This window comes from Salvelinus fontinalis, unplaced genomic scaffold, assembly GCF_029448725.1.
Source record: "Salvelinus fontinalis isolate EN_2023a unplaced genomic scaffold, ASM2944872v1 scaffold_0258, whole genome shotgun sequence".
NCBI classification, from domain to species: Eukaryota; Metazoa; Chordata; class Actinopteri; order Salmoniformes; family Salmonidae; genus Salvelinus; species Salvelinus fontinalis.
In genome coordinates, this window is record NW_026600467.1 from 207,501 (window position 1) to 230,059 (window position 22,559).

A 22,559-nucleotide genomic window follows, 5' to 3' on the forward strand; every position below is an offset into this window, starting at 1 on the left:
CCCTGGTGTATATATCCCTGTGTTTCCCTGGTGTATATCCCTGTGTTTCCCTGGTGTATATATCCCTGTGTTTACCTGGTGTATATATCCCAGTGTTTCCCTGGTGTATATATCCCTGTGTTTCCCTGGTGTATATATCCCTGTGTTTCCCTGGTGTATATCCCTGTGTTTCCCTGGTGCATATATCCCTGTGTTTCCCTGGTGTATATATCCCTGTGTTTCCCTGGTGTATATATCCCTGTGTTTCCCTGGTGTATATATCCCTGTGTTTCCCTGATGTATTTATCCCTGTGTTTCCCTGGTGTATATATCCCTGTGTTTCCCTGGTGTATATATCCCTGTGTTTCCCTGGTGTATATATCCCTGTGTTTCCCTGGTGTATATATCCCTGTGTTTCCCTGGTGTATATATCCCTGTGTTTCCCTGGTGTATATATCCCTGTGTTTCCCTGGTGTATATATCCCTGTGTTTCCCTGGTGTATATATCCCTGTGTTTCCCTGGTGTATATATCCCTGTGTTTCCCTGGTGTATATATCCCTGTGTTTCCCTGATGTATTTATCCCTGTGTTTCCCTGGTGTATATATCCCTGTGTTTCCCTGGTGTATATATCCCTGTGTTTCCCTGATGTATTTATCCCTGTGTTTCCCTGGTGTATATATCCCTGTGTTTCCCTGGTGTATATATCCCTGTGTTTCCCTGGTGTATATATCCCTGTGTTTCCCTGGTGTATATATCCCTGTGTTTCCCTGGTGTATATATCCCTGTGTTTCCCTGGTGTATATATCCTTGTGTTTCCCTGGTGTATATATCCCTGTGTTTCCCTGGTGTATATATCCTTGTGTTTCCCTGGTGTATATATCCCTGGTGTATATATCCCTGTGTTTCCCTGGTGTATATATCCTTGTGTTTCCCTGGTGTATATATCCTTGTGTTTCCCTGGTGTATATATCCCTGGTGTATATATCCCTGTGTTTCCCTGGTGTATATATCCTTGTGTTTCCCTGGTGTATATATCCCTGTGTTTCCCTGGTGTATATATCCCTGTGTTTCCCTGGTGTATATCCCTGTGTTTCCCTGGTGTATATATCCCTGTGTTTCCCTGGTGTATATATCCCTGTGTTTCCCTGGTGTATATATCCCTGTGTTTCCCTGGTGTATATATCCCTGTGTTTCCCTGGTGTATTTATCCCTGTGTTTCCCTGGTGTATTTATCCCTGTGTTTCCCTGGTGTATATATCCCTGTGTTTCCCTGGTGTATATATCCCTGTGTTTCCCTGGTGTATATATCCCTGTGTTTCCCTGGTGTATATCCCTGTGTTTCCCTGGTGCATATATCCCTGTGTTTCCCTGGTGTATATATCCCTGTGTTTCCCTGGTGTATATATCCCTGTGTTTCCCTGGTGTATATATCCCTGTGTTTCCCTGATGTATTTATCCCTGTGTTTCCCTGGTGTATATATCCCTGTGTTTCCCTGGTGTATATATCCCTGTGTTTCCCTGGTGTATATATCCCTGTGTTTCCCTGGTGTATATATCCCTGTGTTTCCCTGGTGTATATATCCCTGTGTTTCCCTGGTGTATATATCCCTGTGTTTCCCTGGTGTATATATCCCTGTGTTTCCCTGGTGTATATATCCCTGTGTTTCCCTGATGTATTTATCCCTGTGTTTCCCTGGTGTATATATCCCTGTGTTTCCCTGGTGTATATATCCCTGTGTTTCCCTGGTGTATATATCCCTGTGTTTCCCTGGTGTATATATCCCTGTGTTTCCCTGGTGTATATATCCCTGTGTTTCCCTGGTGTATATATCCTTGTGTTTCCCTGGTGTATATATCCCTGTGTTTCCCTGGTGTATATATCCTTGTGTTTCCCTGGTGTATATATCCCTGGTGTATATATCCCTGTGTTTCCCTGGTGTATATATCCTTGTGTTTCCCTGGTGTATATATCCTTGTGTTTCCCTGGTGTATATATCCCTGGTGTATATATCCCTGTGTTTCCCTGGTGTATATATCCTTGTGTTTCCCTGGTGTATATATCCCTGTGTTTCCCTGGTGTATATATCCCTGTGTTTCCCTGGTGTATATCCCTGTGTTTCCCTGGTGTATATATCCCTGTGTTTCCCTGGTGTATATATCCCTGTGTTTCCCTGGTGTATATATCCCTGTGTTTCCCTGGTGTATATATCCCTGTGTTTCCCTGGTGTATTTATCCCTGTGTTTCCCTGGTGTATTTATCCCTGTGTTTCCCTGGTGTATATATCCCTGTGTTTCCCTGGTGTATATATCCCTGTGTTTCCCTGGTGTATATATCCCTGTGTTTCCCTGGTGTATATCCCTGTGTTTCCCTGGTGCATATATCCCTGTGTTTCCCTGGTGTATATATCCCTGTGTTTCCCTGGTGTATATATCCCTGTGTTTCCCTGGTGTATATATCCCTGTGTTTCCCTGATGTATTTATCCCTGTGTTTCCCTGGTGTATATATCCCTGTGTTTCCCTGGTGTATATATCCCTGTGTTTCCCTGGTGTATATATCCCTGTGTTTCCCTGGTGTATATATCCCTGTGTTTCCCTGGTGTATATATCCCTGTGTTTCCCTGGTGTATATATCCCTGTGTTTCCCTGGTGTATATATCCCTGTGTTTCCCTGGTGTATATCCCTGTGTTTCCCTGGTGTATATATCCCTGTGTTTCCCTGGTGTATTTATCCCTGTGTTTCCTGTCTCTCTGTACCAGTTCGTCTTGTATGTTTATCAAGTCAACCAGCGTTTTCCCTACTCCTGCTTCTATTCTTTTCTGATAGTCCTCCCGGTTTTTGTCCCTTGTCTGTTTTCTGGACTCTGTACCTGCCTGACCATTCTGCCTGTCCTGACCTCTAGTCTGCCTGACCATTCTGCCTGTCCTGACCATTCTGCCTGTCCTGACCTCTAGTCTGCCTGACCATTCTGCCTGTCCTGACCATTCTGCCTGTCCTGACCTCTAGCCTGTCCTGACCATTCTGCCTGTCCTGACCTCGAGTCTGCCTGACCATTCTGCCTGTCCTGACCTCTAGCCTGTCCTGACCTCGAGTCTGCCTGACCATTCTGCCTGTCCTGACCTCTAGCCTGCCTGACCATTCTGCCTGTCCTGACCTCTAGCCTGCCTGACCATTCTGCCTGTCCTGACCTCTAGCCTGCCTGAACATTCTGCCTGTCCTGACCCCTAGCCTGCCTGACCATTCTGCCTGTCCTGACCTCTATCCTGCCTGACCATTCTGCCTGTCCTGACCATTCTGCCTGTCTTGACCTCTAGCCTGCCTGACCATTCTGCCTGTCCTGACCTCTAGCCTGCCTGACCATTCAGCCTGTCCTGACCTCTAGCCTGCCTGACCATTCTGCCTGTCCTGACCTCTAGCCTGCCTGACCATTCAGCCTGTCCTGACCTCTAGCCTGCCCTGACCTCTAGCCTGCCTGACCATTCTGCCTGTCCTGACCTCTAGCCTGCCTGACCATTCTGCCTGTCCTGACCATTCTGCCTGTCCTGACCTCTAGCCTGCCTGACCATTCTGCCTGCCTGACCATTCTGCCTGTCCTGACCATTCTGCCTGTCCTGACCTCTAGCCTGTCCTGACCATTCTGCCTGTCCTGACCTCGAGTCTGCCTGACCATTCTGCCTGTCCTGACCTCGAGTCTGCCTGACCATTCTGCCTGTCCTGACCTCTAGCCTGCCTGACCATTCTGCCTGTCCTGACCTCTAGCCTGCCTGACCATTCTGCCTGTCCTGACCTCTAGCCTGCCTGAACATTCTGCCTGTCCTGACCTCTAGCCTGCCTGACCATTCTGCCTGTCCTGACCATTCTGCCTGTCCTGACCTCTAGCCTGCCTGACCATTCTGCCTGCCCTGACCTCTAGTCTGCCTGACCATTCTGCCTGTCCTGACCTCTAGCCTGCCTGACCATTCTGCCTGTCCTGACCATTCTGCCTGTCCTGACCTCTAGCCTGCCTGAACATTCTGCCTGTCCTGACCCCTAGCCTGCCTGACCATTCTGCCTGTCCTGACCTCTATCCTGCCTGACCATTCTGCCTGTCCTGACCATTCTGCCTGTCTTGACCTCTAGCCTGCCTGACCATTCTGCCTGTCCTGACCTCTAGCCTGCCTGACCATTCTGCCTGTCCTGACCATTCTGCCTGTCTTGACCTCTAGCCTGCCTGACCATTCTGCCTGTCCTGACCTCTAGCCTGCCTGACCATTCAGCCTGTCCTGACCTCTAGCCTGCCTGACCATTCTGCCTGTCCTGACCTCTAGCCTGCCTGACCATTCTGCCTGTCCTGACCTCTAGCCTGCCTGACCATTCTGCCTGTCCTGACCTCTAGCCTGCCTGACCATTCTGCCTGTCCTGACCTCTAGCCTGCCTGACCATTCTGCCTGTCCTGACCATTCTGCCTGTCCTGACCTCTAGTCTGCCTGACCATTCTGCCTGTCCTGACCTCTAGCCTGTCCTGACCATTCTGCCTGTCCTGACCTCGAGTCTGCCTGACCATTCTGCCTGTCCTGACCTCGAGTCTGCCTGACCATTCTGCCTGTCCTGACCTCTAGCCTGCCTGACCATTCTGCCTGTCCTGACCTCTAGCCTGCCTGACCATTCTGCCTGTCCTGACCTCTAGCCTGCCTGAACATTCTGCCTGTCCTGACCTCTAGCCTGCCTGACCATTCTGCCTGTCCTGACCATTCTGCCTGTCCTGACCTCTAGCCTGCCTGACCATTCTGCCTGCCCTGACCTCTAGTCTGCCTGACCATTCTGCCTGTCCTGACCTCTAGCCTGCCTGACCATTCTGCCTGTCCTGACCATTCTGCCTGTCCTGACCTCTAGCCTGCCTGAACATTCTGCCTGTCCTGACCCCTAGCCTGCCTGACCATTCTGCCTGTCCTGACCTCTATCCTGCCTGACCATTCTGCCTGTCCTGACCATTCTGCCTGTCTTGACCTCTAGCCTGCCTGACCATTCTGCCTGTCCTGACCTCTAGCCTGCCTGACCATTCTGCCTGTCCTGACCATTCTGCCTGTCTTGACCTCTAGCCTGCCTGACCATTCTGCCTGTCCTGACCTCTAGCCTGCCTGACCATTCAGCCTGTCCTGACCTCTAGCCTGCCTGACCATTCTGCCTGTCCTGACCTCTAGCCTGCCTGACCATTCTGCCTGTCCTGACCTCTAGCCTGCCTGACCATTCTGCCTGTCCTGACCTCTAGCCTGCCTGACCATTCTGCCTGTCCTGACCTCTAGCCTGCCTGAACATTCTGCCTGTCCTGACCATTCTGCCTGTCCTGACCTCTAGTCTGCCTGACCATTCTGCCTGTCCTGACCATTCTGCCTGTCCTGACCTCTAGCCTGCCTGACCATTCTGCCTGTCCTGACCTCTAGCCTGCCTGACCATTCTGCCTGTCCTGACCTCTAGCCTGCCTGACAATTCTGCCTGTCCTGACCTCTAGTCTGCCTGCCAAACTGTACCTCCTGGACTCTGATCTGGTTATGACCTTTTGCCTGTCCACGACCATTCTCTTGCCTACCCCTTTTAGTATATTAATAAATATCAAAGACTTTATCCATCTGCCTCCCGTGTCATCTGGGTCTCGCCTTGTGCCTTAAACCACACTGCTATTCTTTGAGGGTATCACCTTTTATTTGAGGGTATTTTAATACATGTCTGTTTCACCATTTAGAAAAATAAAACATGCTAACCTCTCACCTTTAACCTCAAATAAAAGGTGACATTCTGTACTGTCACCTAATATGAAACATTATGTCTCAAATCCAAAATGCTGGAGCATAGCACCAAATGTAAAACTGTAAGCTTCACTGTCCAAACACATATGGTGTGGACTATGTGTGTCTGGTAAACACATGTGGATCTGGTGAACTGTTATCACTTGTTGACCAACTACAGGAATACTGACCTCAGAGTCTCCAGTTTACAGTGGGGATTCCCCAGTCCAGCAGAGAGCAGCTTCACTCCTGAATCCTTCAGGTCATTGTTACTCAGGTCCATCTCTCTCAGGTGTGAGGGGTTTAACTCCAGAGCTGAGACCAGAGAAGCACAGCCTTCCTCTGTGACTCCACAGCCTGACAACCTGACAGAGAGATCATCATGACTTCATAAACACACTGTTAATTTAACACCAGTAGTGTAGAAGGACAATGGCAGATGCATTTGGTTAATTCTCCCAAACAACATAAAGATTCATCTTCCGTCTCCTAGAATTGTATGTTCATTTTGTTATACTAATGTGAAAACCAATGTACTGATTCAATATGTTATTCAATATATTGATCAATGAACCCTTTTGTAAGTGTGATTGATATGTGATAATGAACATAGAATATCCAGTTCATTAACTGTAACAACCCCAGCTTCCTGTGGTGAAACGACTGCTGTGCAAGGTATTGGGCAACAGCTTTTGTCCAGTGTGTGTGTGTTTGTGAGTCCAGCGTGTGTGTGTGTGTCTATTTTGTGTGTGTGTGTCTATTGTGTGTGTCCATTCTGTGTTTGAGAGGACACACACACATACACTGGACACACACACACACACACACACACACTAGACACACACACACACACACACACACACATAACTTTGTCCAAGTGTAAGAATGTTAGTCTTAACCAGCCTGATAAGTCAAACATGTCTGATATGAACATGGACATAAACCCTCTACATACTTGAGTTTCTCCAGTCTGCAGTGTGAATCCTCCAGTCCAGCAGAGAGCAGTCTGACTCCTGAGTCTCCTGGGTGATTGTAGCTCAGGTCCAGCTCTCTCAGGTGTGAGGGGTTTGACCTCAGAGCTGAGACCAGAGAAGCACAGCCTTCCTCTGTGACTCCACAGCCTGACAGCCTGCAAATAGTCAAATCATATTAAAATCACACTGATATTCTTTGGTGGTGAAAATAGTGGCAGTATATATTTTTAACATATTCAGATACATCAGTGTCTTGAAACCTGTCTTATCTATTCATAAATGAATGTATCATTATTAGAAATGACAAAATATCAAAGTGTTGCTTGCAGATAGAAACATGTATAGTACAAATATTTGAGTAGACTGACCAGACCAGTTTAAAAAGCAGTATCAGTCAAAAGACAGACAGTGATGTATCAGATGTAGATTGAATTGATTAAACAGTCCACACCATATCTATTTTGACAGTGGAGCTAATATTTTAAATGTGGCTCTATACTCCAACATTTTGGATTTCAGATCAAATGTTTCATTTGAGGTGACACCTTTAATTTGAGGGTATTTTAATACATCTGTTTCACCATTTAGAAAAGAAAGCACTTTATATATCTAGTCCCCCCATACTTTGATAATTTGAAGAAGTCGTAAATATTCTGATCAATTTACTTATAGTGTATTAAAGTAGTCAAAAGTGTAGTATTTGGTTCCAAACTCATTGGTTGCATTTGCAGTTTGTTTTGGTTGTGTTTTGGGTTGTGTTTTGCCCAATAGTAACTGAACTGTGGATGATGACTGGAGTAAATTTCTGTCTAAGGGAGTAGATAACACGTTTCTAAACAATACTAAATTAATCCTGATTAGGCCTTGATTAATACAAATCATAAATAAATAATGAATAATAACACTAAGAGTTGGTTTAAACAGACCTGAATCAGGAAACTAAGAGTTGGTTTGAACAGATCTGAATCAGGAAACTAAGAGTTGGTTTGAACAGATCTGAATCAGGAAACTAAGAGTTGGTTTAAACAGATCTGAATCTGGAAACTAAGAGTTGGATTAAACAGATCTGAATCAGGAAACTAAGAGTTGGTTTGAACGGATCTGAATCAGGAAACTAAGAGTTGGTTTAAACAGATCTGAATCAGGAAACTAAGAGTTAGTTTAAACAGATCTGAATCTGTTTAAAGATAGAACTGCCAAATGGGGTGGAGTTGCAATCTACTGTAGAGATAGCCTGCAGAGTTCTGTCCTACTATCCAGGTCTGTACCCAAACAATTCCAGCTTCTACTTTTAAAAATCCACCTTTCCAGAAACAAGTCTCTCACCGTTGCCGCCTGCTATAGACCACCCTCTGCCCCCAGCTGTGCCCTGGACACCATATGTGAACTGATTGCCCCCCATCTATCTTCAGAGCTCGTGCTGCTAGGTGACCTAAACTGGGACATGCTTAACACCCCGGCCATCCTACAATCTAAGCTTGATGCCCTCAATCTCTCACAAATTGTCAATGAACCCACCAGGTACAACCCCAAATCCGTAAACACGGGCACCCTCAACGATATCATCCTAACCAACTTGCCCTCCAAATACACCTCTGCTGTTTTCAACCAAGATCTCAGCGATCATTGCCTCATTGCCTGCATCCGTAATGGGTCTGCGGTCAAACGACCTCCACTCATCACTATCAAACGCTCCCTAAAACACTTCAGCGAGCAGGCCTTCCTAATCGACCTGGCCCGTGTATCCTGGAAGGATATTGACCTTATCCCGTCAGTAGAGGACGCCTGGTCATTCTTTAAAAGTGCCTTCCTCACCATCTTAAATAAGCATGCCCCTTTCAAAAAATGTAGATCCAGGAACAGATATAGTCCTTGGTTCTCTCCAGACCTGACTGCCCTTGACCAGCACAAAAACATCCTGTGGCATTCTGCATTAGCATCGAATAGCCCCCGTGATATGCAACTTTTCAGGGAAGTCAGGAACAAATATACACAGGCAGTTAGGAAAGCTAAGGCTAGCTTTTTCAAGCAGAAATGTTCATCCTGTAGCACAAACTCAAAAAAGTTCTGGGACACTGCAAAGTCCATGGAGAATAAGAGCACCTCCTCCCAGCTGCCCACTGCACTGAGGCTAGGAAACACTGTCACCACGATAAATCCACTATAATTGAGAATTTCAATAATCATTTTTCTACGGCTGGCCATGCTTTCCACCTGGCTAACCCTACCCCGGTCAACAGCCCTGCACTCCCCACAGCAACTCGCCCAAGCCTCCCCTATTTCTCCTTCACCCAAATCCAGATAGCTGATGTTCTTAAAGAGCTGCAAAACCTGGACCCCTACAAATGAGCCGGGCTAGACAATCTGGACCCTCACTTTCTAAAATGATCTGCTGAAATTGTTGCAACCACAATTACTAGCCTGTTCAACCTCTCTTTCGTATCGTCTGAGATTCCCAAAGATTGGAAAGCTGCCGCAGTCATCCCCCTCTTCAAAGGGGGAGACACATTTTACATTACATTTAAGTCATTTAGCAGACGCTCTTATCCAGAGCGACTTACAAATTGGTGCATTCACCTTATGATATCCAGTGGAACAACCACTTTACAATATTCACTTTACACTTTACACACTTTACACTTTACAATATCCACATATCCCTACCGGCCAAACCCTCCCTAACCCGGACCCGGACGACGCTAAGCCAATTGTGCGTCGCCCCACGGACCTCCCGGTCGCGGCCGGCTGCGGCAGAGCCTGGGTGTGAACCCAGAGACTCTGGTGGCACAGCTAGTACTGCGATGCAGTGCTCTAGACCACTGCGCCACCCGGGAGGACGCTTTAGACCCAAACTGCTACAGACCTATTAATATCCTGCCCTGCCTTTTTAAGGTCTTCGAAAGCCAAGTTAACAAACAGATTACCGACCACTTTGAATCTCACCGTACCTTTTCCGCTATGCAATCTGGTTTCAGAGCTGGTCATGGGGGCACCTCAGCCACGCTCAAGGTCCTAAACGATATCATAACCGCCATTGATAAGAGACATTACTGTGCAGCCGTATTTATCGACCTGGCCAAGGCTTTCGACTCTGTCAATCACCACATTCTTATTGGCAGACTCAACAGCCTTGGTTTTTCAAATGATTGCCTCGCCTGGTTCAACAAAACATACTAACCTCTCACCATTACCAATACCAGAGGATACAACAAAACATGCTAACCTCTCACCATTACCAATAACAGAGACTACAACAAAACATGCTAACCTCTCACCATTACCAATAACAGAGGCTACAACAAAACATGCTAACCTCTCACCATTACCAATAACAGAGGATACAACAAAACATGCTAACCTCTCACCATTACCAATACCAGAGGATACAACAAAACATGCTAACCTCTCACCATTACCAATAACAGAGGCTACAAACAAACATACTAACCTCTCACCATTACCAATAACAGAGACTACAACAAAACATGCTAACCTCTCAACAATACCAATAACAGAGGCTAAAACAAAACATGCTAACCTCTCACCATTATCAATAACAGAGGCTACAACAAAACATGCTAACTTCTCTCCATTACCAATAACAGAGGCTACAACAAAACATACTAACCTCTCACCATTACCAATAACAGAGGCTACAACAAAACATGCTAACCTCTCTCCATTACCAATAACAGAGGCTACAACAAAACATGCTAACCTCTCACCATTACCAATAACAGAGGCTACAACAAAACATGCTAACCTCTCACCATTACCAATAACAGAGGCTACAACAAAACATGCTAACCTCTCAACATTAACCTCAAATAAAAGGTGACATTCTGTACTGTCACCTAATATGAAACATTATATCTCAAATCCAAAATGCTGGAGTATAGCACCACATTTAAACTGTAAGCTTCACTGTCCAAACACATATGGTGTGGACTATGTGTGTCTGGTAAACACATGTGGATCTGGTGAACAGTTATCACTTGTTGACCAACTACAGGAATACTGACCTCAGAGTCTCCAGTTTACAGTGGGGATTCCCCAGTCCAGCAGAGAGCAGCTTCACTCCTGAATCCTTCAGGTCATTGTTACTCAGGTCCAGCTCTCTCAGGTGTGAGGGGTTTGACTCCAGAGCTGAGACCAGAGAAGCACAGCCTTCTTCTGTGACTCCACAGCCTGACAGCCTGACAGAGAGATCATCATGACTTCACAAACACACTGTTAATTTAACACCAGTAGTGTAGAAGGACAATGGCAGATGCATTTGGTTAATTCTCCCAAACAACATATAGATTCATCTTCCGTCTCCAAGAACTTTATGGTCATATTGTTAAACTAATGTGAACATCTATGCATTGATTCAATATATTTTTCAATATAATATTATGTACATATTATAATACATATTTTTCTCTAAACTGAATATTTCTTCCTGATGATTAGTTCTTAAATGTCATTTTATTAACTCACAGAACAGCTCTGGAAGCTTTGACCACTGGCAACAGCCTCAGAAGACCTTCCTCTGATCCGGAGTATTTCTTCAGGTCAAACACATCCAGCTCCTTTTCTGAAGTCAGCAACACAAAGACCAGAGCTGACCACTGTGCTGGTGACAGGTTGGGTTCTGAGAGACTTCCTGATCTCAGGAAGCTTTGGATCTCCTTCACTAGAGAATGGTCATTCAGTTCATTCAGACAGTGGAACAGATTGATGCTCCTCTCTGGAGAGGGATTCTCCCTGATCTTCTCCTTGATGTACTTGACTGTTTCTTCGTGGGTCTTTGAGCTGCTTCTTGTCTTTGTCAGTAGACCTCGTAAGTGCTTCTGATTGGACTCCAGTGAGAGGCCCAGAAGGAAGCGGAGGAAAAGGTCCAGGTTTCCCGTCTCACTTTGTAAGGCTTTATCCACAGCACTCTTGTAGACAGTAACTTTAGGCTTGTCTCTGAACAGCGCAGTAAAGTGGCTGAACATTGATTGAGGATCATCCATTAGATTCTCATTGTTGTTGATGAATGAGAGGAACACATATACAGCAGCCAGAAACTCCTGAATGCTCAGATGAACAAAGCAGTACACCTTGTCCTGGTACAGCCCACATTCCTCTTTAAAGAGCTGTGTGCACAATCCTGAGTACACTGAGGCTTCATTGACATCAATGCCAGCCTCTTTCAGGTCTCCTTCATAGAAAATCAGATTGCCCTTCACAAGCTGTTGAAAAGCCAGTTTTCCCAGTGACAGAATGCTCTCTTTATTCCAGTGTGGACCTGTCTCTTCTTTCCCAAGATACTTTTCATTCTTCTGTTTGGTATGAAACACCACAAGGTGGGTGTACATCTCAGTCAGAGTCTTGGGCATCTCTTCTCTCTTATGTTTCAGCATGTGTTCAAGGACTGTTGCAGAAATCCAACAGAAGACTGGAATGTGGCACATGATGTGGAGGCTCCTTGATGTCTTTATGTGTGAGATGATTCTGCTGGCCAGTTCCTCATCACTGAATCTCTTCCTGAAGTACTCCTCCTTCTGTGGGTCATTGAACCCTCGTACCTCTGTCACCTGGTCAACACAGCCTGAAGGGATCTTATTGGCTGCTGCAGGTCGGGTAGTAATCCAGAGGAGAGCAGAGGGAAGCAGATTTCCCTTGATGAGATTTGTCAGCAGAACATCCACTGAGGTTGACTTTGAGACGTCACAACAGATCTTGTTCTTCTGGAAGTCTAGGGGCAGTCGGCACTCATCCAGACCATCAAAGATGAACAGAACTTTGTACTTGTTGTAGTTTGAGATTCCTGATTGTTTGGTTTCCATTGAGAAGTGATTGAGAAGCTCAATGAAAGTGTGTTTGTCCCCTTTCATCAAATTCAGCTCCCGAAAAGGGAATGAAAATACAAATTTGACATCCTGATTTGCTTTTCCTTCAGCCCAGTCCAGAATGAACTTCTGCACAGAGACTGTTTTTCCAATGCCAGCGACTCCCTTTGTCAGCACAGTTCTGATAAGTTTGTCTTGTCCAGTTAAGGGTTTGAAGATGTCGTTACATTTGATTGCAGTCTCTGGTCTTGCTTGTTTCCTGGTTGTTGTCTCAATCTGTCTCAGCTCATGTTCATTATTGACCTCTCCTGTTCCACCCTCTGTGATGTAGAGCTCTGTGTAGATCTTATTGAGAAGTGTTGGGTTTCCTTGTTTAGCGATCCCCTCAAATACACATTGAAACTTCTTCTTTAGATTAGATTTGAGTTCACGTTGGCAAATCACAGCAAGATCATCTGAATCTAGAAATAACACAGAGGATATTAATATTACGTCTGTTTTAATGACTACAGTATTGTAGGACTGTTGTAAAGTTTAACATTTAATCATTTATTCTTTAACTGACTGTGTAAATGTGTAAATGTTTTCATAATGCATTACAGACTGGTGTGACTGATTATATTATTATTGGTATTATTGATGGTATTATTAATTCTCTCTCTCTCTCTAAATTAATTATTATTATTATATTTTTTTTTATTTAAATATTATTCTCTCTGTATGTGTTGCTACAATATCATTGAGTTACACAGCTACTTTAGCTGTACTTTAGCTACAGCTTTTAAATGTTATAAAACAGCATTCAACATGAGGCAGACAGCTCTTACATTTCTCCAGTGTGTCAGCAAGCTCCTTCTGGTTCATTTTCCTCAGGACGTGCAGTGTGATCTTCAGAGCCCCCTCTCTGGCACTGCTCTCCTGCTTCTCATCTTCAGCATCCACCACTTCCTTATCCTGCTTCTGACTCTCAAAGCCTTCTGGGAGTTCTGGACTAAGAATCCTTTTGAACATCTTCAGCTCGTTCTTCACAAATGTCATACTTTTCTCTTCAAGCAACTGAAATAAATCAAGTAAATAAGTTAAGCAAGAGACAAAATGCTTTCTCATCAACACATTAATGAATGATTGACAGATCAACTTTACTTGAGGTAAACAAAAACAAATGTACATAACAGGACCACATACACTGAATATGGAGGCCAGGTCTGTTTGATGACTCTGGGAAGACTGACCACTGAGAATCTCTGACTCTGATCTCTCCTGTTGGTTTCTGTGGACAAAACATGAGATTACATCTCCTCATCCAGGGAGTACACACACACACACACACACACACACACACACACACACACACACACACACACACACAGAGGGAACGTTGTGTTTGTTTAATATTGTTTTAGGACTATGAAAATGGAGAAAAGGATTAGCCTACAGATTATGAAATCAACAAAATAAATGGGAAAATGAGAGAGGAGAAATGGTGTTGTTTAACTCACTGACCATGACCCATGAGTTCTTCTTACCTTTGTTCAGTAGAAAAGTCTCCCTCTCTAAAGGTTATAGGTTGACTCATAGACCAGTCACTCTTCATGGACACACAGCTGGGTACAGGGGAGGCTGGTCTCTCCTGCTTGATTGGGCTTCAACACAACAGAGGCAAACATTACGTTTGAGCTTTTATTGTTCAAATACATTTTGGAAGAGATTGCTGTGTTTTTCACTATCTCATCATGGCATGGGATTGCTCAATGACAGACATGTATTTGTTTAAAATCTATTACTTGATGGTTTCATTTCAGAGAGAGAAATAATCATGTTTCTTTTTTTAAATGCTGTATATCTGTCAAAATCCCTGCTGCAGTGTGTGCAAACCTGGTCAAGAACTACAGGAAACGTATGATCTCTGTAATTGCAAACAAAGGTTTCTGTACCAAATATTAAGTTCTGCTTTTCTGATGTATCAAATACTTATGTCATGCAATGAAATGCAAATTATTTACTTAAAAATCATACAATGTGATTTTCTGGATTTTTGTTTTAGATTCCGTCTCTCACAGTTGAAGTGTACCTATGATAAAAATTACAGACCTCTACATGCTTTGTTAGTATGAAAACCTGCAAAATCGGCAGTGTGTCAAATACTTGTTCTCCCCACTGTATATCTGCCTCACTCTCAGAGAAATCAGTAGTACTGCTAGGTTTTACACAGTAATAATATATATCTGCCTCACTCTCAGGGAAATCAGTAGTACAGCTAGGTTTTACACAGTAATGATATATATCTGCCTCACTCTCAGAGAAATCAGTAGTACTGCTAGGTTTTACACAGTAATAATATATATCTGCCTCACTCTCAGAGAAATCAGTAGTACTGCTAGGTTTTACACAGTAATAATATATATCTGCCTCACTCTCAGAGAAATCAGTAGTACTGCTAGGTTTTACACAGTAATAATATCTGCCTCACTCAGAGAAATCAGTAGTACTGCTAGGTTTTATACAGTAATAATATATATCTGCCTCACTCTCAGTGAAATCAGTAGTACTGCTAGGTTTTACACAGTAATAATATATATCTGCCTTCACTCTCAGAGAAATCAGTAGTACTGCTAGGTTTTACACAGTAATAATATATATCTGCCTCACTCTCAGAGAAATCAGTAGTACTGCTAGGTTTTACACAGTAATAATATATATCTGCCTCACTCTCAGTGAAATCAGTAGTACTGCTAGGTTTTACACAGTAATAATATATATCTGCCTTCACTCTCAGAGAAATCAGTAGTACTGCTAGGTTTTACACAGTAATAATATATATCTGCCTCACTCTCAGAGAAATCAGTAGTACTGCTAGGTTTTATACAGTAATAATATATATCTGCCTCACTCTCAGTGAAATCAGTAGTACTGCTAGGTTTTACACAGTAATAATATATATCTGCCTTCACTCTCAGAGAAATCAGTAGTACTGCTAGGTTTTACACAGTAATAATATATATCTGCCTCACTCTCAGAGAAATCAGTAGTACTGCTAGGTTTTACACAGTAATAATATATATCTGCCTCACTCTCAGAGAAATCAGTAGTACTGCTAGGTTTTACACAGTAATAATATCTGCCTCACTCAGAGAAATCAGTAGTACTGCTAGGTTTTATACAGTAATAATATATATCTGCCTCACTCTCAGTGAAATCAGTAGTACTGCTAGGTTTTACACAGTAATAATATATATCTGCCTCACTCTCAGAGAAATCAGTAGTACTGCTAGGTTTTACACAGTAATAATATCTGCCTCACTCAGAGAAATCAGTAGTACTGCTAGGTTTTATACAGTAATAATATATATCTGCCTCACTCTCAGAGAAATCAGTAGTACTGCTAGGTTTTACACAGTAATAATATCTGCCTCACTCAGAGAAATCAGTAGTACTGCTAGGTTTTACACAGTAATAGTATATATCTGCCTCACTCTCAGAGAAATCAGTAGTACTGCTAGGTTTTACACAGTAATAATATCTGCCTCACTCAGAGAAATCAGTAGTACTGCTAGGTTTAACACAGTAATATTATATATCTGCATCACTCTCAGTGAAATCAGTAGTACTGCTAGGTTTTACACAGTAATAATATATATCTGCCTCACTCTCAGAGAAATCAGTAGTACTGCTAGGTTTTACACAGTAATAATATATATCTGCCTCACTCTCAGAGAAATCAGTAGTACTGCTAGGTTTTACACAGTAATAATATATATCTGCCTCACTCTCAGAGAAATCAGTAGTAGTACTAGGTTTTACACAGTAATAATATATATCTGCCTCACTCTCAGAGAAATCAGTAGTACTGCTAGGTTTTACACAGTAATAATATATATCTGCCTCACTCTCAGAGAAATCAGTAGTACTGCTAGGTTTTACACAGTAATAATATATATCTGCCTCACTCTCAGAGAAATCAGCAGTACTGCTAGGTTTTATACAGTAATAATATATATCTGCCTCACTCTCAGAGAAATCAGTAGTACTGCTAGGTTTTACACAGTAATAATATATATCTGCCTCACTCTCAGAGAAATCAGTAGTACTGCTAGGTTTTACACAGTAATAATATATATCTGCCTCACTCTCAGAGAAATCAGTAGTACTGCTAGGTTTTACACAGTAATAATATCTGCCTCACTCAGAGAAATCAGTAGTACTGCTAGGTTTTACACAGTAATAATATATAACTGCCTCACTCTCAGAGAAATCAGTAGTACTGCTAGGTTTTACACAGTAATAATATATATCTGCCTCACTCTCAGAGAAATCAGTAGTACTGCTAGGTTTTACACAGTAATAATATATATCTGCCTCACTCTCAGAGAAATCAGTAGTACTGCTAGGTTTTACACAGTAATAATATATATCTTAATCACTCTCAGAGAAATCAGTAGTACTGCTAGGTTTTACACAGTAATAATATATATCTGCCTCACTCTCAGAGAAATCAGTTGTACTGCTAGGTTTTAAACAGTAATAATATATATCTGCCTCACTCTCAGTGAATTTAGTAGTACTGCTAGATACAGTCAAATGTGACTGATTCGGTCTGATGTAGCAAAGTTTGAATTTGTGTTTTGTAAACATTATTCAGTACTCACTGACCATGACCCATGAGTTCTTCTTACCTTTGTTCAGTAGAAAAGTCTCCCTCTCTAAAGTATATAGGTTTATCCATAGACCAGTCACTCTTCATGGACACACAGCTGGGAACAGGGGAGGCTGGTCTCTCCTGCTTGATTGGGCTTCAACACAACAGAGACAAACATTACATCTCTCACAGACAGTGATTTGTTTAAAATCTATCACTTGATGGTTTCATTTCAGAGAGACATAAATCTTGTTTTTTTTGCAAAATGCTATATATCTGCCTCACTCTAAAATGTGACCGACCGGCTCAGTTTGGTAATTAACTAAATAAACTAAATATATGGTGTTTTTGGTTAATGTCAATTTAATTGTTTGTTATGCTATAAGTGGTTATTTTATAGTTGTAAGTGATAAAATTATCTAGAAGATTGTATATTTTGCAATTCTGAGTAATTACTACTTTAGTAAGGAATTATACATTATTCAATACTACTGCAGTTGCTACATAATTCCAATAGATGGCAGCATAAGAACACTAATGACATTTCAGGAGATTAGCTTAGTTTTCTCCATGGATACACCACCACTCCCCTACTTTCGTCGAGAAAAATGTATTTTCCGAGTACATTCATTGTCAAATTCATCAACCAGCATCGACCCACTCTGCCTTCTCGCACAAGTAGTCAACTCAGCCCCACCAAAAAGCTTGTGCCGTCAGTGTTAGCAAGCCCTCTGCCTTCTCGAACAAACGAGGGGCATGATGAGGTAGATTTGCTAACCACAAGGGTTGAATGATGTAATTTATTGGCGGGCTGGAAGACGCACTCTTGTCTTATCTATTCCGAGGTAGTAACTATTTTTTTGCTCTCCCAAAAGCTACACAGCCCTAATACGAGATATATAGCTAACTAAAGTAATGAGTGACCGTTTTAGAAAATCATGGGACATATAGTCTGTAGTTGCATGCTATTTTATGTCAATCATATTGCTGCTTGTAGCCTATAACTTCGTGGTCTTATGCTGCCATCTAGTGGAAATGTAAGAATTAAAAGCTTTTTTTTCTCACAACAGAGGCAGCTGAGAAATAGTGTATTGTTCTTGTTAATTCCTTAGATCTCGAACCTGCCACATCTATCACACGCCAATTGCTGGACTTTCACATGGAGGTTACTAGGTCACACAGTTCAAGCCACATTTGAAAAATACAACTAACGTAGCTTGTTTATTGTCCTTGTTTATCAAGTGTTCTGCCTTGCAATGATAAATATTACAAAATATCAAAAAAACAAAATGCTTAGACAGGTTTTGATTAACAAAATAATGAAAATGCAATTTAGTACTATATTAGCCTTTACTAACATAATATTATTACTAAAATAGTTTGTAAAAGTGTTCTACGCTACCCTACCCTAGGGGTTAAGGCTGAAATAGGTATTACGTAGAGTTAGAGTTTCTGTACAGCACTTTGTGACATATGCTGATGTAAAAGGGCTTTATAAATACATTTGATTGATTGTCTGGTTTAGGGTTTTTAAGACAAAACAACTGTATGGGTTTATAGCTCTCTTGCTCCTCTCTGTGGCCTCTGTGGGTACTACATAACTCATTCCAGACACCTGCTCGGCTCATAATCTTAGTTAGAAATTGTGTCAGATCTACAAATCAATGAGCTAGACCTGTCCACTTGGTTTGTAACTCAGTGAATCTGCGCAGAATTCGCTGAATTCGATGCCTACGAATGAAGATTTCGATACATATCAAATTACCCAGCAGACATTTAGAAACAACAAGTCATCAAAAAAAGTGTTACTTCTTAATAAAAAAATGTCTTCTGGCTGTTTAAATTGGCCACATCTTGAAAAATAGAACAGGGACATGCGTTTTGTGGAGGTTGTACATCTTTTCTGAAAACAAATATGGTTAACCATGATGAGAAACTGCTTAACGTTTGATGGGTGTATGCCAGCACTGCTTGTTACCACAACGTGTACCCAGGTGAACAGTGATCGCGCTCACCAAGTAGTGTAACCCTTTATTATTAAGTTACCGGAGGTGAGGTCGGAGTTCACAGTTAATACTGACATGTCTCATTGATAACAATAGTGAAGCTGCCATTGTGATGCAGAACAATGATCTGGGAATAGAACGTTCAGTAGGTGAGTTGGTGCCACGGTGCTCAATACAACTAATAGGAGCTGGAAGGGTGAAAAATGACCTAAAATAAGGTTAATGACTAGGGACATGACGTAATATTATGAAACTGGGCTCCATGGCGGATGCAATTAACTAGTTTATCAGAAAAAAAAACATTGTTAAAAATGTCATGTGTCCAGCCTACTTGAGGCGCCCCGAAAATAATAGTATAACGACCCTGGGTTTATAAGCGCGGATACTGACTTTCCCGCTTGAGTATGCTTTTGTGGCACAGTCGATAGCGCATTGGATTTTGGGCTAGAAGGTTGAGGGTTCGAGGCTCCTGTTGTAGTTACTGTTACATATAGAGACAGATATTGAGCAATGAGACATTAGACCACAAGAGGAAGAGGACACACTTAGAGTGCATTTGCCATTCTGGTAAAAACAGGAAACCAAGAAATAACAGACATAATGGCCAAAGCCATAAAATGCATACATGTTTAGGGTAAAATGCATTGTCTATTGTAGAGGACAGGAAACCAAAGCAAGGCCATGAGTGCATAGGATAGCTGGACATACCGAGGTTAGAGGGACACACAAAGGAGGGTGCCAGCCAAATGACCAACTGATGGACTATAGACATAGTACATATATCATTCTTAGGACATGAAAGGGTCCTGCCACCATTGTAATCTAATCAAGAGCGGATACAGGCGCTATTGGGCATGAACAAATAGGAAGCCTGAACTGAAAGATAATGGTGGCAGATGACCTGAGGGAAGTAACTTCATAAACATATGGAATGGACTCATATGCTGTGTGTGTATAAATACAGAGCCAGTGCTCTGGAAAAGGGTGTGTTCCGCGGACCATCTAGGCTTCTGATATGTTTGTATTAAAAGCCTATATTGAATTCACAAGTTCTTGTAAGTGTGATATTTTGAAACGATTCTCCACGACACTCCCTGTCTGTTTCATTACAATATTAAAAAGTTCGGTCCTTGGACACAGAGTGGTTAAACACTAAAGTTACCGTCCATCTAATGAAGAGAGGAGAACCGGACAGTCAGACACTTCCTATAAAGGGTACTATATATATACTGTATACTCAGACACTGTCTAACCTCCTATAAAGGATTATATATATACTGTATACTCAAACACTTCCTAACCTCCTATAAAGGGTTCTATATATATTCTATATATACTGTATACTCAGACACTTCCTAACCTCCTATAAAGGGTTCTATATATATTCTATATATACTGTATACTCAGACACTTCCTAACCTCCTATAAAGGGTTCTATATAGATCTTTTGTGTTTCCCTATATTAAGTAAGATAGAACCCTTTTTGGTTTCAACATGAGTGAAGAGTCTGTTGATATAACATATACAGTATATTGTCAAAATCCCTCTTGTAACAACAATCAGAATTAGTCACAACAATAAAGTTATGCCTGACAACATATTAGGCAATAACTAACAGTAGGCTAAATGATTGTGTCATGCTAAAATTCTATAGATGTGTGTGTGTGTATGCTGGTAAAGATGTGTGTGTGTGTGTGTGTGTGTGTGTGTGTGTGTCTGTGTGTGTGTGTGTGTCTATGTGTCTGTGTGTGTGCTGGTGAGACAACCACACATCACAGTCAAATATACATAATACAAACATGTCATTCCAACTACTGTATATAGCGTTTTGCAAAACAAAAATTAATACACAAAAATCTATGAATTGAAATCTTAGAACAACAATATTTTACAGGCACATGAAGGTCCCCATAAGCAATCATTTCTGATGAAAAATAACAAATGTGAAAAAATTGTGGATATAACATTTTAGAAACAAAGTTCTTAAACAATATTGTCATCTCACCTCTTAGCTTTGGTGTCATGTTCCCCTGAGAGACTCATTTTAGAAGCAGGGACCCCCTCCTCTCTCTCCCCAGAGAGACTCATTTTAGAAGCAGGGACCCCCTCCTCTCTCTCCCCAGAGAGACTCATTTTAGAGGCATGGCCCCCCTCCTCTCTCTTCCCAGAGAGACTCATTTTAGAGGCATGGACCCCCTCCTTTCTCTCTCCAGAGAGACTCATTTTAGAGGCATGGACCCCCTCCTTTCTCTCTCCAGAGAGACTCATTTTAGAGGCATGGCCCCCCTCCTCTCTCTTCCCAGAGAGACTCATTTTAGAGGCAGGGCCCCCCTCCTCTCTCTCCCCAGAGAGACTCATTTTAGAGGCAGGGCCCCCCTCCTCTCTCTCCCCAGAGAGACTCATTTTAGAGGCAGGTCCCCCCTCCTCTCTCTCCCCAGAGAGACTCATTTTCGAGCACTGACCCCTAAACAGAGACCCAGCATGTTGGTTGTGGTTAACACAGTGACCCCTAAACAGAGATCCAACATGTTGGTTGTGGTTAACACAGTGACAACTAAACAGAGATCCAGCATGTTGGTTGTGGTTAACACAGTGACAACGAAACAGAGATCCAGCATGTTGGTTGTGGTTAACACAGTGACAACTAAACAGAGATCCAGCATGTTGGTTGTGGTTAACACACTGACAACTAAACAGAGATCCAACATGTTGGTTGTGGTTAACACAGTGACAACTAAACAGAGATCCAACATGTTGGTTGTGGTTAACACAGTGACAACTAAACAGAGATCCAACATGTTGGTTGTGGTTAACACAGGGACAACTAAACAGAGATCCAACATGTTGGTTGTGGTTAACACACTGACAACTAAACAGAGATCCAGCATGTTGGTTGTGGTTAACACAGTGACAACTAAACAGAGATCCAGCATGTTGGTTGTGGTTAACACAGTGACAATTAATTCTTGAAGGTCAATTGTTCTCTTCATTATCTCTTAGAAATAAAACATTTACTAACAGATACATCCAAACAGTCAGGTGATTTAATGCATCACATGAATTGTGATTGATATTGTTCACCTTTTACTTGGAACTAACAATAGTAGTAATAATCATAATAATGTCCCACTGTCTTTTAATAATTCCTCTCATTCTAGTGTGTTGCTTTGTTCAACAGGTCTGATATTATTATGCTGTTACTGAATTCAGTTCATAATAACAATGTAAAGTCTGTTCAGTGGTTTCATACCAAACTACACAGGAAGCAGGAGCTCATTGTAATTTAGAAAACAACAAATGTTCTGATATTCTGAAAGATGATTTACAACTATGATACATTAACATTTTGACAAATTGTAAAATAACCACGATATACGAATCG

General features: G+C 42.3%; 1 protein-coding gene across 1 annotated transcript in view; it reads right to left on the reverse strand.

The window, feature by feature from the left end:
* The window catches only part of LOC129845260 (NACHT, LRR and PYD domains-containing protein 3-like), a 23,768-nt gene extending 2,132 nt beyond the window's left edge, over nt 1–21,636 (reverse strand). Inside the window, exons 1-8 of the mRNA XM_055913133.1 lie at nt 21,183–21,636; nt 14,062–14,178; nt 13,721–13,805; nt 13,363–13,591; nt 11,199–12,996; nt 10,739–10,912; nt 6,698–6,871; nt 5,934–6,107 (exon numbers count right to left, since the gene is read on the reverse strand). Of these exons, the coding sequence (XP_055769108.1) occupies nt 5,934–6,107; nt 6,698–6,871; nt 10,739–10,912; nt 11,199–12,996; nt 13,363–13,591; nt 13,721–13,805; nt 14,062–14,178; nt 21,183–21,625 (3,194 nt within the window). The 5' untranslated portion in view covers nt 21,626–21,636. The remainder of the gene's footprint in view (nt 1–5,933; nt 6,108–6,697; nt 6,872–10,738; nt 10,913–11,198; nt 12,997–13,362; nt 13,592–13,720; nt 13,806–14,061; nt 14,179–21,182) is intronic.
* Nucleotides 21,637–22,559: the final 923 nt, after the last annotated feature.